General features: G+C 37.5%; 1 protein-coding gene across 2 annotated transcripts in view; it reads right to left on the bottom strand.

The window, feature by feature from the left end:
* LOC144469213 (uncharacterized) overlaps positions 1–14,441 on the bottom strand; it is a 76,606-nt gene that overhangs the window by 38,594 nt on the left and 23,571 nt on the right. Inside the window, exon 4 of one of the 2 annotated variants that reach the window (XM_078179228.1) lies at positions 1,703–1,854. In XM_078179228.1, coding sequence (XP_078035354.1) covers positions 1,703–1,854 — 152 coding nt within the window. The remainder of the gene's footprint in view (positions 1–1,702; positions 1,855–14,441) is intronic. The other variant, XM_078179229.1, reaches the window with a different exon arrangement.

The following is a 14,441-nucleotide window of genomic DNA, read 5'->3' as shown; positions in this document are numbered from 1 at the left end:
AGAGAGTTCAACTTTGTAGAACGTTTAAATAAATTCATGAATTTTTCTTTAATAAGAGAGTGGAATGTAAAATGAAATTAGAAATCATAAAAGAAGAGCGCATAAGGATTAATCTTTATGTCTTTACGATTATGACAAAAATGTGTAGGTATATTTGGTAATATTTTGACACTGAATTGTCAGAGTTATTAAAAGAAACAATTTATTTTTATTTCACCGATATAATATAATGGTTAGAGCTGCGAGTTCTATGAAATTCTTTCGTACGCTGTCCGAGATCCAAGCATTTCTCGAAGCGTTCCCGCGCGAAAATTATTGCTCCGATATATTTGTCGGAAATGTCGTTGGATTATAATCTGGGTCACAAGGAGCGCGAAACTGGTGCCGCTATCTTCGGCAAACGTGTTAGTACTGTTTATAGGAAGTAAACGCGCTATCCTGTCGTTAGGTTCGCGCGAGCGTTATGGCATTACTGGCAGCGGTGAATCCAAAACAAGACAAATCGCAATGTGCGGTAAATGGCGTCGACAAGAGACAGACATATGTCGACAGTTCGCGATATTCTATTCCAGTGGATCGTGGTCCAGCTCTCGTATCCTCCGAGAACTCGTCGGTTGCCTTCCATTACAGACACAGGATGTCCTGCTAGACAGCGAAACGCAGTTCTGACTGTGGTCACAGAGCGAATTCATACAATGGTCGCGGCAGTCATGGCGACAGTATTCATGGTATAGTAATACAGGTACTATATATTCTATGTGCCCACATATGTGCACCATATGTACTTGTCCGAGGTTAGACGTAATCTTGATACGAGAAATTTATTTCTTCATGTTTTCTGATAGAATCGATTCTATGCCTGATTTTCCTCTCCATTTAATAGAAACTGCTAATTCTCGCGGTGTCCCTTTTGCACAGCGTGCTTTATATTTCGCAAATCAACGGTACACATTAAACGAATAGTAATGCATACTATAGAACATTAAATAGGAAAAATAAAATTTATTAATTCTTTTTGAAAGTTTAGATGGATGTAACACAACGACATCTTTGAATTTTATGTAAAAATAAATAAAGTAGCTTTGGCGCTATAATAATAGCGCAAAGGGTTAATAATTGTTGCAATAATAATCACATATAAACATTGTAACATTTAAGAAAAATTATTTGTAAGAAAACTATTATTTTCCCATTTCTTCGCAATTTTTCTGTCTTTCATTTTACATGGTGTTTAAAAGTTAATTCACGTTTTTTATTTCTATCTAAAGTTATTACTAACAGCTTTGAGAAAATGGTTCAATTGATTGCTACTTTGGAATGCAAACAGGATAGGTACGCATAATTTCCAAATGACGAGAAGGGAACTTTCCCCCAGATGTTTGAGCTGTTCACGTTTGCTTAAGCCAGTCTCTTTGCATTAACAACCAAAGACAATATTTGGATTACCTTATCAGCGTGACACTGTGTTACACTGAAATTTGTGTACATTCAAACTAAATCTTGATCGCAAGTAAAATAGTGAAACGTTTCTAATAGCGAGATCCTCGGAAGAAATCGTAGATTAGATTAATAATGATATAAAAAATGTCTTGGAGCATTCGCCACTTGTCTGTGATCTTTATACATTGTTTTGCCAAATTTTCGATCACAAGGAGCGTATTTATGGTAGGGGAGTAATATAAATATAAATTGATAAACATACTTGAAAACTTACTCTTTGGGGCACCCCCATCCTGGCACGACCGTGTCTTGGGGAACCCTGAGTTTGCCCTTGTTTTTCTTTCCGATGCGTTTTCAATCCTCGAAGCAGTCTCGAAAATGTCGTCTTCTTCTTGTTCGTATTTTGTCCTTGCTCTGAAATTAAAAAAAAACACAAATTTTTTTTAAATATTTCAAAAAAATTGGTTCAACTCTTAATATTATTTTTACTTTTTTTAATAGCCTTTCTGTTTATTCCACGAACACCTGGTATCTCCCAATCACAATCTATATTTTATAAATTATATTAAACAAATTATATAATTCTTCGACATTGGTTTAGAATAAAATCAAAGATTCGCCCAAAATAAATTTTCGGAAGTACCCAAGCGGGATGCAAAACTGTGGTGCGCGAAAATTAAAGTGCAAGCAACAACTGTCTAAATATCCCCTTGAGTATTTTTTTAACTAATTTACAAAGTATTATCTCTATAGTAAAATTAGTTGCAAGCCGATCCATCGAGTAGTTTTTTTAGGAGAAATTTTTGAAAACGTTCTTTTTTCGCGTCGACGAAATTACGATGACCATCGATGTGATTTTAAATTCGAAGTAAGAGAAAATAAATGTCAATGATGATTCTCGATGAAAAGCAGACGGAAATCTTTGGGCGACCGTGGCTTCGAATAGCGATATCCGCAGCCACTGTTCACGGTCTCACAAATAATCGAATGAATCGGGATTAGCCGCAACATCACTATCCATTAATGCATAATTCAGCTATACCGTTAGTTATCCTACCTTCCCAACCCTCTAATCCTACGCTGCGTCTGTATATTGTATTAATGTCAACGCATCCGTTTATTAGCACCGACAACAATGCCGCCTAATTAACTATCTTTGCGTCCCGAATGTTTGGAACCTGGAACGTATTCTGATGCTTTTAACTAGATGCTCGTTGTCGAGCTAACTTCCGACTAAGTCCTAACGTTGGACAAACTTCCCCAGCGTTCGACCTCTTCCTCTCTCTCTCTCTCTCTCCAACCCCATCTCTTGCTCTCCCCCTCCTCTCAATTCCTCTCTCTCTCTCTCTTTCTCTCTGCGGCTCCGTAAACCGGCATTCGCTACTTTAACGAATTACGTAATCGACGTAATTGTTTGACTTGGTCAAATGGGATATGTTGGGTGACACTGATTCCCCTGTAACACTTGACGGTTCTCGCTGACTTCAAAAGCAAAGCGAACTTCCGCGACTCTTCCGAACAGAACTAGCACGGGATTTTGAACTTTGTGGCCGTATTTGACGATCTCTGCTGGGCGTGAGTCTTTTTATTTCAGCCGGAATTCTTTGAAAATGAAGGGGGGACAATTTTATTCGCTGAAACGGGCACGCATCCAAGCGTAACGCTCCGAAGTTAACATTTAACAAAACGCGCACACCGCGAAGCAATTAGTTGTGGATAATTCTAGGTAAACGATAACTGAAAATAATAAAAAAAACGCGTTGCTAAGATCAAAATGAATTTAAAAAGTATACGAATCAAATATTTATCGATAAATTATATTAAAATTTTATTAAATTCCATGTTGACGTGCAAGTTTCAGGCATTATTTGAATAGTTTCGAATAAATATTAATCTGGAATAATCATTCTAATGAATTATCTTTAGTCGAATATTTCATTTAAGTAACAAATAATTTTTCAAATGAATTTTGCTCGAATATTTGCTTGAATTCGATAACGGCGAATGAAATTTCATTTGTCAATTCTTATCTTTCACCCGTCATCCATATAAAATGCTGTCCACTTCGACGAGTTCTAGTTTAATTGTTTAAATACCACACAAAAGACAGTGATCTATTGTTAACGTTTACCGTGAAATATTTGTCCATTCCTCCGACAAAAGAACGAAAATTATATTTATTGCAGGCGCCAAACAGGAAATATAAATAAATCGGAATTCCACATTCCGTCATTAGAAAATCGTAGTACGGTTAAACTTTTGTATTAAAATTTGTGCAAGACCGGCACGATTGCATTAAAACTTTTCTGTCGATGAAAAAAAAAAAAAAATCGAGCAGTTAACGACGAGAGCTGCGAACGAGAAAAACGATACGCGTCGCAGGAAAATTGGGAAATGCGTTTCACACATAGCAAACGTTTTAAATAAAGTCGAGGGTTATTATTTCGCAGCGACTGCATATTGTATATTCGTCGGGCACGGGTTTTTTTTTTACGGATTTGTTGAAACTTCTAGTGACTGTTGGATGATTGACAGAAATGGGATCCCGCCGGAGTACGTATTATCGATTGTTAAAACCGGTTTCATTTTTACATGCGTTCCGCGTTGACGGGAACACCGCTCGAAAATGGAAACTGCGTTTTCTGCGTCACTCCGGCCATCGAGCTCGCTTATCGCGCGGTGTTAAACTTCGTAAAACCGTTTATGAAATTTGACTACCGCCTGTCGTTCGTCGCGCATAATTTCCCTTTTAATCGCTTTATACGAATTAATAATTACCAGGCTGCGGATTCTTATGCAACTCGATAAATGTCTGCATCGATCGGAAAAGTTAGATGCCAAATTGATTTTGCTTACAGAAACTCAAACATATTCAACACATTTAATTTTGCATTAGTTTTTCTTATTATTAACAATAAAATTATACGCGCGAAAAGTATGATTTATGTACTTTTTGTCGAGCTAATATGTACCAAAATCGCTATAAAATAGCGCAAAGTTATAAAACGCGTTTTTTTGTCAATTTCCGTGTCGCGTAGCAGGATTCCCGACTAAATTAACAGGATCGTGGATAATCGGGGTCCCCGCCTTCGATATCCGTGTCAAAGCTACAAAATTCGCCGGGAGCCGCTATTATTCCGGCCGGAATTGTGCGTATTTTACGAAGGCCGGATAGCGATCGGCGCAGGCAAAGAATACGAGAGACTCGCGCGCGGCCACGGTCGGAATGTCGACTCGCCATATTGAAAATATATTGCCGGGCCTGTAACCGCAAGTCATGTTCAATCGAACGAGTCGTATGGAATAAAAATAAACCTGCCCATCGGAGACGGAAGGTCCAATACCGTTCACCCGTGCACAAGTGGCAAGCAGAGTCGGAGAGTAAGGGAATCCGGAAGGACGCCATGTCAAAGAGCAGGACAAGAGACAGGAGAGAAGATTTTTGCCTTTGACAAAATTGTGTTCAGTGGATGGTCTTAAATGGGAACTCGGAAGTAAAGTAATCAATTTTGCTATATTTCGGACGAGAAATATTGCAGAAATCATAAGAAGAATATAATTGAATGTGTATCTTATTTTTAATAACCTAGGAATATTTGTGGAGCAGTTTCAATATCATTTAAATGAAAATATTAAAGAAAAATAATTATTGCAAATATTTAGTTGCTCAAAGAGCACATTTTCGTAATTTATAGTAATTGCGAATTTTATATATTAATAAGAGGAAAGTAATAGATCGAAGCATAAATGTTTGAGGAATTTAACGGTATTGTTCAATTAGTTAGTTAGTACAAAAAGAAATAAATCGTATATACTTTTGTACAAAAATAGTCGTATATACTTTTGTACAAAAATAGTCGTATATACTTTTTATCTGTATAATTACGAAAATGAATAATTCGCTGTAGCGCTATAGTAAATTCGCGCAGGATTATCAAGACGAACCCCCCTACCAATTGAATTTTATGAGTGAAACGATTATACGAGGATAATTGGAGGTTGACCGTACGAAGACACTGCAGCGAATCTAAATTTAGCAGGTGTCACGGCAATTGACGTCGAAAAGTATGAGCGGAAAAGGAATCTAGAGGGAACAGTCGGTAGAACGTCGAGTAAATAGGGCAGTAGATTTGGTTACGCTTCAGTTGACTAGGTTTCCTGGATATATCCATCGTGTCTGACTTCCAACCTATTCTTCTTCTTCCTTACACTTCCCCAGCTCCACGGTTTTCCCTTCCGTGTCGTCTCTCTCACCGAATATTGCGCAATCCTCTGGTTTAAAATACCACCGTAACCGGCTGAAAAATTATCCAATTTCGGGAGATCCTACGCTACAGCGGTAAAATATATATTTTGTTCAAGCGATGACAGAAGTAGTCCGGCGTGATTCATGAACGGTTTATCTTGTTATCGTTTCTACCTATGGTAACCGCAAATTGGACGGTGTGCGTTAAAGAAATCGCGAGGAAAGGAGGAACGGTGGGATCGGGGCGAGCTCCGCAGAAAATTGGAATCCCAAAACGTTCGAACGCCGCTGTACGCTTCCCGAAATGACTATTGCAGTCGCGCAAGAAACTCTTGAAACTTTTGGGGGATAAAAAGCAACTAATTAACGAACGCGCATCTGGGCTATCGGAAATTTTAAAAATATATTCACCGAGTTACTTAATGATTGCGAAACCATCTCAAGACGATTTAGTAAAATTAGATTTTTACATTAGCATTAAATTCGTGATCTCGAATATTTCATAAACTGCTTCTGCTTTTAGCGATATAAAGTATTACCGATTGTAAAATAAATTTATACGGGCTATCGAAAATTTTATAAATATATTCGTCGAGTTCAATTTTTATAATTACGTATCCATCTCAAGACGTTTTAGTAAAATTAGATTTTTACATTAACACCAAATTTATTACCTCGAATATTGCATAAGCTGCTTCTGCTATTAGAGACATGAAATATAACAAATTGGCAATGAAAAATAAATTGATTTGTTCCACTAAGAATTTAAAAAATTTATTTACCGGGTCACTTAATTTTCTATAATTGCGGAGTCATTTAAAGACGTTTTAGTAACATTAGATTTCTGCATTAGCATCTTACGACTTCGAATATTGTACAAGTTACTTTCGCTATTAAAAATATAAGAAATACATACATACACAGAGCCTGAGATCGATAAACAATTGACGAAATTAGATCAGCCATTTAATAGTGAACGAATAAAAGCAATTCGTGCCACGGAATGTATTGCCGTCCGCTCTTTCCGTTCCCGTTTTAATGGAAGCAGTTAATTAGCCTCAATTAGTTCGGTGGAAAAAGCAGGGAACAGTGCAAACATTGGCCAACGAATTCAATCGACTCCGCGCGAGGATACGGTTGATTATAACTGGACCACCCGGATAAAAGTAGCCGGCGATAATATTGTTGTCGGTTTCCGGCCATCGGCACGTTCCCCGTTAACTTACAGGGCGAGTTTCGCGCGCCGTGTTCACCGTACCGCGCCCTTGTTTCTTACATTGTAATTCCACGTGAGAGGAATTCCCGGTTACGGCAGAAATGGGATATTCAAGTCAGCGATTCGGTGGCCTGCTCTTTTCGCCTTTCCGAAATTGTCTTGAAGGGTCGGGCAGCGCGGAAACTTTTTCCCCGACGTCGTTACTCTGTTTTGCCCGGTTGCGATACGAAGAAACGACCTAATGGGGGGTATTGTACCCCCAGAAATTTCGTCAAATCCTCTTACAGCTGCTGCAATAATTCGATGAGGGAACACTTTCGGCGATGCGAAGAGTGTGGCGCTAAGTAAGCTTATGTTAAGTGAGAAAACTAAATTCCTATTTTATCATAGAGATTTTGCTTTCTGCATTAAAGTGTTCGATTCAGAAACTCAAACCGTTGCAACGAAACTATTAATAACAGGAAAATCATTTTCATTGTCGATAACGAATATTGATATAACTATAATGGACAGTCGAAATCAATTTCCTCCGTGAATAAATATGATAAGTAGAGTGTGCATTTATATTTATATATATAATAAATATTGTCTAACTTGATTATAAGTCTCATGAAAATGTCTTACATCTGTTAATAATTTTTCTAAGTTGTGCATAGTATAAAAATATTCTCAAATTCTTCTCATATTTTTACAGTTTTATTTTTGATCCAGTCATTCTTGTCAGCAATGCATCGAAGACGCGGTTTAATAATAAGTGTCTGAAATGAAATTCTCTTCATTAACAATAGTTATCAATGGGGATGAATTTATTCGATGGCTTATAAACAGTTATTTGTAATAATTGCGATTAAAAATCAAAGTTTATTTAATGGAACTTATAAAGAGCTTGATTTCTATTTTTCGTACATTGAAAAATTTGAGAATTGTATTTCAGATAGGTTTTGTACTTTTCTGGTAAAAAAATCGCGGAATTAGCTTAAAATATCGCTTTTAATTGCGCGATTACGTCGATTCTCGATAAAACGTATCGAAAAGGTAGAATAAAATCCAAATTGGAATCGAGGTACAGGACGTGCTCGGATAGACCGTGATTACCGGGCGTTTATTTATTATTCAGGAAACCAGCCAATTCTGTATTTGAGCGAACGAATCTGTATTGGTTTTGGAGCTCGCAATCGGCGCAGGTGTGCTTTAGCGTCTCGTCTCACGTGAGAAACCTGGCACTTTGCAATAATACGCGGGATTCAAGTGGCAACTCTAAGGGCATATCGTATCCGGAATTCTGGAGCACAGTGGCTTATAACGACAGGCTCGTTTTCAAGTTCATGTCACTATAATCTCCCCTCGTTTCCATGTACAAACTATTCAGAACATGTGAACGATACTTGACACGTGATATACAATGAACACCCTATACAAAAGGTGGCATGCAGACGATTTACGTGCCGGTAATTGGTTCACGATCAATTTAGATCAATAAATGTATTCGTTGCTGGGAAATGTTCCTTTGAATGTGAGTAAAATTGACGGAGAGAATATTGAAAAATGGATATTATATTAATTTAATGATCGAGCAGCGTGCGTTACGTGATAACAATTTCTAAGCTGCAGGTGCGATTGCAGCGACTGCATAGAAATGAAAAAAAGTGTTAAACCTATGGGGTATGTTACGCTTTCATACTGAAGCAACGAATGCGATCGTATTTTTGCAAGAAATGATGCACGAATTCTGTTTATTGTAATTCGAAAGGCACAAGTATTTGCATAAATGTGTTCTTTTTAACTAAATCGAACTATCAGATCAATTATTCACGTCTCGCAAAATGAAAGATGAAATTAAACAGCCTGTTTTGGAAGCAGAACGTGCACACTGTTTTAATCAAGTTATTGAAAACGCGTAGTTTATCCGGTGTCATGTGCAAATCGAAACAACGGTACAGTGGCCTCCAAAATTCTTTCTAGAAGCAGATAAGATGTTTTTTTTCGATATTGTTGCACGCGGTCAATCGACAGTTTTCGAACATATTTAGACGGGCAAATACCTACTGTAATATGTTCACTAAGCGACCAGTAAAATTAGATTTGATAAACTTTCTGTACGAACATTTTCCTGGGCGATTGTACATGGACAGGTTCCAAAATAAACTGAATGAAAAAATATTGCTTTTTGATTGTAAATGCTGGCACGTGAGATCGATCGATCAGCTGTCTGAAGTTTAACATGGATGATATCTCTGTTCTGCAATAAAATTAATAATAGTTGAAGCCTTGTTAAAATAAGATTAGGAAATCAACATTTCTGATGCGGTAGCTGTTGTTTAAAGTTTAGGAAGTATTATTTTATAGTTTAATGCTACTTATAATATCTAACGACAGTTAAACGACAAGTTACCTAGTTAACTATTGCAACCTCCTTGAAAAGTTTCAAGTTACTGCGTATATACTTAACTTTCATATTTTATTTATCTATAACATTTTTATGAAACATATAGTTTAATAACGAATATCAACGTATTTATCCTCCTTAACCAGTTACCTATTTTTAATGAATATGTTAATGATCCCTTTGAATAATAAAGTAACATCTACCCTACAATTTTAATAGTAATAAAATTATTTATAATACACAACGAATCTCTTCTAAAAAATAATGATAAGAAATAATTAAAAAATTATACTTGGTTAATGATTTTACTATTACAAAATTTAGCGGAGAAGCTGAGCTCGCCAAATGGCGAAGAAGGTTTCGCTCTCGACTTGTACCGAGACTGCTTTGGTTTGTCCTACATTTTTGAGACGGCCTGTAGATCGCAACCTTCGTCGGCAGTATTGAACCTGGCAGTGGTAGGTCGCCACCGACGTGAACAGGATTGTTCACGTTTACTAGTAAGTTGAGGATGCTCGAGAGCGGCTAACCGCTGTCACGTTCTTGAAATTCCATCACGACAACGTAGGTTTAACCACGTCGCGCACCACTTGCGCAAATTCGACCTTAAAAACAGTGAGGGATTGCGAGTTCCCTGGCGCTGTTTACATGTGTATCGTCTTTAAGCAAAATCTGTGCGTCGGTGCCCTGTTCACCGGCACCGTCGTGTACAGGCCGATGAAAAACCGGGTTCAAAACTTTCAGGGCTGATAACGCAGTGGAGATAACGCGTGGCTTGTGTTCAACCCCTTCACTGCAGAGCCATCTGTCACGCAATTTAACGAAATTAAAATAACCCATTTAATGAAAGAAGTTCATTAAACAATGCAGAACTTTCGTAGATCTTGCAAATCTGATCACGAACATTGAGATTCAACAAATTAATAATCGGGAAATGTAGAAATTAATCGTGAAAAGTAATATCTCGCGCCGGGTCCAAATGGACCCGACGATCGTCATTCGGGGATCAACGCGGGCGGAAATAATATCCGAAGCGATCGCGACAACTGTGCGTTTAATGAAATACCTTTTATAATATGAATTATTTTTACTGTTATTCGGTCACGCATAAGAATTCCTCTCTAATTGGATTTCAACGTTGACCCAATTTAATTTACAAAATATTAACGCAATCGCTATCGGCGTCACACACGTGCGACCCCGTGTTCCGCAGGAAGGAGGGCGAATTAATTTTATGCCCGTTGTTATTTAAATCCGTAACGTAACAATTAGGGAATTCTCTCTTTTCCTTCGTTAAAGTTTCAATGTGTCGCGAACAGGCGCATTTAATCATTCTACGGTGCTCGGAACCGGTTGCACAATGCGCGCAATAATATGTGCTCGGGTATAAAACTCCTTGAAACAATTATAAAAACATTTCGTACCGTCGACGGGTCTAAAACGAGAAACGAGGAACAAGTTCGAAAATGCTAGTATTAAATGCGTGAACCTCGTTGGTTTAAAACACTGCTCGAACATGTTTAAAATGTCTATGTATTGTAACAAAAAGGATCGTTCGACAAGAGACGCAATTTGGACAAATTTTCATCGCAACTTTTAATACGATCGTTTAGCATTATGTATGAAATATAATACAATGTGAATGAAATGACCAGTCAATGTCTTTTTGCACTCGATCACCCTTTTTCCTAAATTTTTTGACAACCTCGCACAATGGTTGCTCAATCTCTTCAATGACCCGTAGCATGCTATCTTCCGGTTCATCGGCGGTTTGTGGATTATTGCTAGCCCGGCAGAGTGAATTGGTTTTCTTTTTAGAAAAAAAGTTTTCGCGGTCGTTTGGCTAATATTATATAATACTTTACAGGTAATTGTGAACGAACGTAGCAAAATTTACGAGAAAATATGATTTAATTTACAGTAACTCTTAATTTAATTTACAATAACTCTTAATTTAATTTACAGTAACTCTTAATTTAATTTACAGTAACTCTTAATTTAATTTACAGTAATTCTTTACAATAACTCTTCTTGAAAGACTCTTCCACTTGGAAGAATCAATAAAATCGTTTCAGAATAAAAGCAGAAAAAATACTAAAATCTGAGCTCCCTTTTCGGAAGTAAATTATTTTACGTATGAAACTGGCGCTTGAAATAAAATGACAAAAATGCGTCTAGCTGAAATGAATAATTTATTTTATCAATAAATGTTACCCCCGGGCATTCTTTGTCAGTCCGGGGGAACATTGATTGATAAAATAAATTATTAGCTGAAACGAATAAAATAAGCTTTAATACGAATCCAACAAAGGAAGCACGCAAAAGGTAAATTATACTAAACGTGTGGAGGAAGTATTCGAATATCAAAGGTAATTTCGCGTTTTAGGGGTAGCGCGGCATCGCAGCCTTTCGAAATTTGCATAAGCGTTACGTCAGAATCTTAGCATACGTGCGCTAATAATGTCCGCGCATGGTACGTATAGAAGTAGAACAAATCTGTTATTATGAAAATCCTCGAGCAGCGAAAGCGGAGCTATAAGCATGAATAAATAAGCGTTATTAGGGTTCGCTTTCCTCCTCGTTCTTTTCTAGTCCTCGAGCGTCGCCGCGTTTCCTTCCTACTCCACATAGGGCACCGAGTTCTACTTCGCGGTCGGGTGTAATGGCATTCCTCTTTTCCTTTTTCTTCCACCTCGGCAATTTACTTCGTTTAGGGGGTGCTCCTCCGCCACACCCTCCGGCCATTCTCCATCTTCACTTATTTCTCGATAAACGTTACTCGACGGAGAAACATAAATGGATCAGCTCCTTTAATAATAAACTGTACGCGGGATAATCTGTCAGCCCTCGCCCGGCCAAATTTTTAAACTCGGCACCAACTGCCGAATTTTTCACGTGGCCATTTTAAATTTAAACAAGCTCCGCATACGAGTTAATAGTGAATTCACAACTTTTTTCAAAAATCACCTCGATGTGTAAACAGGTGAAAATTGTAGCGCATAACCTGCACGATTCTAAAAGAGCTAACCAGTTAGCTAAATTATTGTAATTATATTGTATAGGGCAGATTTGCTTCGAACTTTGTTTAAATATGATATATTTATAAAATATATATGACTTAATAAAGAATATCAATGTACATGTTCTTAATTAGTTAGCTATTTTTAACGATTAAATTAGTAAAATAGCAACATTAACAGATTAAATGCACGAACAAATAGAAACTTTTCACTTCGTTGGAGAAATAACCATAGTTTTGCCAGATTACGGCCGAAAGTCCAGAAATCTCTCGAATTCGTATCACACATTGTCGGCTGTCCTAAAATGTTTACTTTGCGCAATAATGATATATATAATACGGATGTTGCGTGCGATTAAATATTTAATTGCAACGGAACTTCCGGCAGATCTACTCACTCGTACAACGTCACACCTTATTTTCGTGTTTAATTAATTGTTCAGACCGGCGCATTGTTTGCGCGCATGTAATTATACATTAAAATTAGAGACACGCGGAAAACGATGGTTTGATATTTACCTCGGAAGAAAATGCAAATAAATCGGGAACAGGCGACGCGCGAAGACCGTAAACAAATATCGTGGACGTATTGAGACGAATTAAATTTATTATTGCAACACAACGATGATAATAATAATAATAATGGTAACAAATTCCGGGAAATTCAATATCCTCCTAACCGTACAGTATTTCACGATTTTCCACGAAATACACGATGCAGTGTCCGCCGGACTCCGACTAACAAATTATTGTAAAATATGAACGCCGATGAAATGGAATACAAATCTTTCTTCCGTTTGTAAATATTTGTTGTTCGACGGGAGACTTTTACGATCGGGTACAGCAAATCTTGCAAATCGACTCGTCGCTTACGAAATTAATAATTTGCTTTACGCGATAAACTTGTTCGCTTTGTTTTTGTCAGAAATCCGTAAAACTCGCGGTCGATTTTTGTGTTCTAATAAATCAGCTTTCACGCGTATCTGGATACGTATGAAAGAAATATGATAATAAAGTCGCGAACGTCTATTCTTTTACGAGAATGAATGGTAAGCGCCACCTACGAGCACGAAGCTCAGATTTTGGCAGCGGTGTACGGTGTTTTCGAAAGCGGCGAGGATTCTCAGCCCGTGGAGTCGTATTAATGCCGGCTTACAGTCGACCACCTTTAACGACACCGAATAAATGAACAGGAAGATAAATGACGAGAGTATGCCGATGTTATCGGGCCATCCATTTTTCACTTTCTCGATATCGTGCGAGTAGAGTACGGCAGCCGAGTGGAAATCGCGCTATTAATTATTACGCGATAATCGGCAGAAATATATGATGATCGCCGATAGATTCCACGGAAAGCGATTTAAGCTTTAACTCAACGGGGAAGTGCAGATTGAATTAGCATCGCCGTACAATAAATCCTGCGGACAATAAATATTTCATATTATAAAATGCGGCCGTACGTGGTTCACATCGTGGATTAACGGGAAACGAGAAACTCACAATATGCGTGCGACGCCTTGCTAAACCCGCCGTTAATAAAATTAGGCGGCTATGTCGCAACGGCGTCCAGATAAATGGAAAAAGGTACGCCGTGGGAGAAAAAAAGATCTGGGATAAATGTTGCGTAATGAAGCACATTAATGCATTATTGCATGCGTCATTGTACGCGCGAGATGAAACGTATCGAGTCGTTATTTGTTATATTACCGTTCACTATCCGCGGAAAATTAAATAATATAATATATTCCGTACATTATTATACGTATCACATTTCTATAAATGCTTATGAGATATTCGTATTATAACATTCTTTGCAATGTGATTACGTTATCCTCAAAGTATAATGCTTTTATATAATTTAAAATTCGGTGTAACTATTAGGATCAATACTTAATTTTACATATTTGTTGCGAAATTGATAAGGAATGTTCTTTAACGTTTCAAGGAACGAAGATTTTATTTTCTCCAGCGAAATGCTTTCAAGTCGGACACAGAGGGATTTTATTATAGCTGGCAGCACAGTTTAGATTGCATACAACTGATATTTCAGAGGTTGGAGTAAAAGTCGCGACACGTGAGTCTAAAGGTTCGAAGACTATAGTTATCAGGATCAAAGGACAGAGGATTGTTAGAG

The sequence above is a fragment of the Augochlora pura genome, chromosome 4, assembly GCF_028453695.1.
Source record: "Augochlora pura isolate Apur16 chromosome 4, APUR_v2.2.1, whole genome shotgun sequence".
NCBI classification, from domain to species: domain Eukaryota; kingdom Metazoa; phylum Arthropoda; class Insecta; order Hymenoptera; family Halictidae; genus Augochlora; species Augochlora pura.
This window is presented reverse-complemented; position numbering and strand designations above follow the sequence as displayed.